General features: G+C 40.4%; 1 protein-coding gene across 1 annotated transcript in view; it reads left to right on the top strand.

Moving 5' to 3' along the window:
- LOC101858200 overlaps positions 1-1,300 on the top strand; it is a gene marked incomplete in the record, with an annotated part of 25,685 nt that overhangs the window by 11,934 nt on the left and 12,451 nt on the right. Inside the window, 1 exon segment of the mRNA XM_013085254.2 lies at positions 505-601. Within this exon segment, the coding sequence (XP_012940708.1) occupies positions 505-601 (97 nt within the window).

Raw genomic sequence — 1,300 nt, 5'->3', positions numbered from 1 at the left:
CTCACACACACACACACACACACACACACACACACACACACACAATACACATTTACTTACACCGACGCACATAAACGAATAGTTCTAGGAACACACACAAAATAATGATAATTTCGCATTCCTGCGCGCATATTTGTGAAACTAAAAAAGTAACTTAATATTAATAATACTTTTCATTTTGGCGCTCATATAACCTTATGCAGTTGCGAGCGCCGTAAAACCCTCTACTATAAAAAAAATACTTTGCATTCGTATAGCGCAAATCACCGCTCAACAGCAAGCTCTATGCGCTTCACAATCTATACTATTACCCCAGCAGACCTGATAGCATTCTGAAACAACCCCAACTTTCTGGGAACCATACAGTGCAAGCTGCCATTTTTTCATGGGCGCTAAAACACTAACTTACTAACAAGATCTTTAATTTTGCTGTGACTTACTGGTAACTAAACTTCTTTCACAGACTGAAGATTTTACACACGTGATTACAAATCTATCTAACAGGTGGAGAGTGCGCGGCCTCAGTGGGCAAATGCTTGAAGAATCTTAGCGCCGACCTTTCAAACATCCAAGACACCACCAAGTTCAAAGATATGTGCAAGTACGTTGTTGGCATTCTTGTATTGTCAAAATTCTTTCATCTAACCCTGTAACCTGTTACAAGTATTCATATGACATTAGAGCATGCATCAGAAGAACAGTCGCTTTTATGCAAAAGGGGGCTATCCCGAAAACCCCCCTCCCCCCCCCCCCAAACAATTTTGAGAAAATTGAAGGTAGAGTTGTTGCCCCTTTTTCAGTTTCTTTAAAAGGCAAGGAGAGTTTTCGCAATAGCCAAACAAATATATACACCAATGAAACCAAACTTCTCCTATAGGTAGGGCAATGCCCACTTTTTGTGTAGGTCAACAATTCTGGAAACCTCCGAAACCTGGGTTAGCCCGCTTGTTCTTAAAAGCAATCAAATTTCTACCTACGAAAGGAATACAGATTGTCCATCTGTCATTGTCCATCTGTCATTGTCTATCTGTCATTGTCCATCTGTCATCATCCATCTGTCTTTGTCATTGTCACTGTCACTGTCTATCTGTCATTGTCCATCTGTCATTATCCATCTGTCTTTGTCATTGTCACTGTCACTGTCTATCTGTCATTGTCCATCTGTCATTGTCCATCTGTCATTGTTCATCTGTCATTGTCCATCTGTCATTGTCCATCTGTCATTATCCATCTGTCTTTGTCACTGTCATTGTCATTGTCATTGTCACGGTCATTGTCATTGTCACTGTCATTGTCATTG

The sequence above is a fragment of the Aplysia californica genome, unplaced genomic scaffold (assembly GCF_000002075.1).
Source record: "Aplysia californica isolate F4 #8 unplaced genomic scaffold, AplCal3.0 scaffold00359, whole genome shotgun sequence".
NCBI classification, from domain to species: Eukaryota; Metazoa; Mollusca; class Gastropoda; order Aplysiida; family Aplysiidae; genus Aplysia; species Aplysia californica.
The sequence above is the reverse complement of the archived record's forward strand: the minus strand, read 5'-3'. Positions and strand labels throughout refer to the sequence as shown.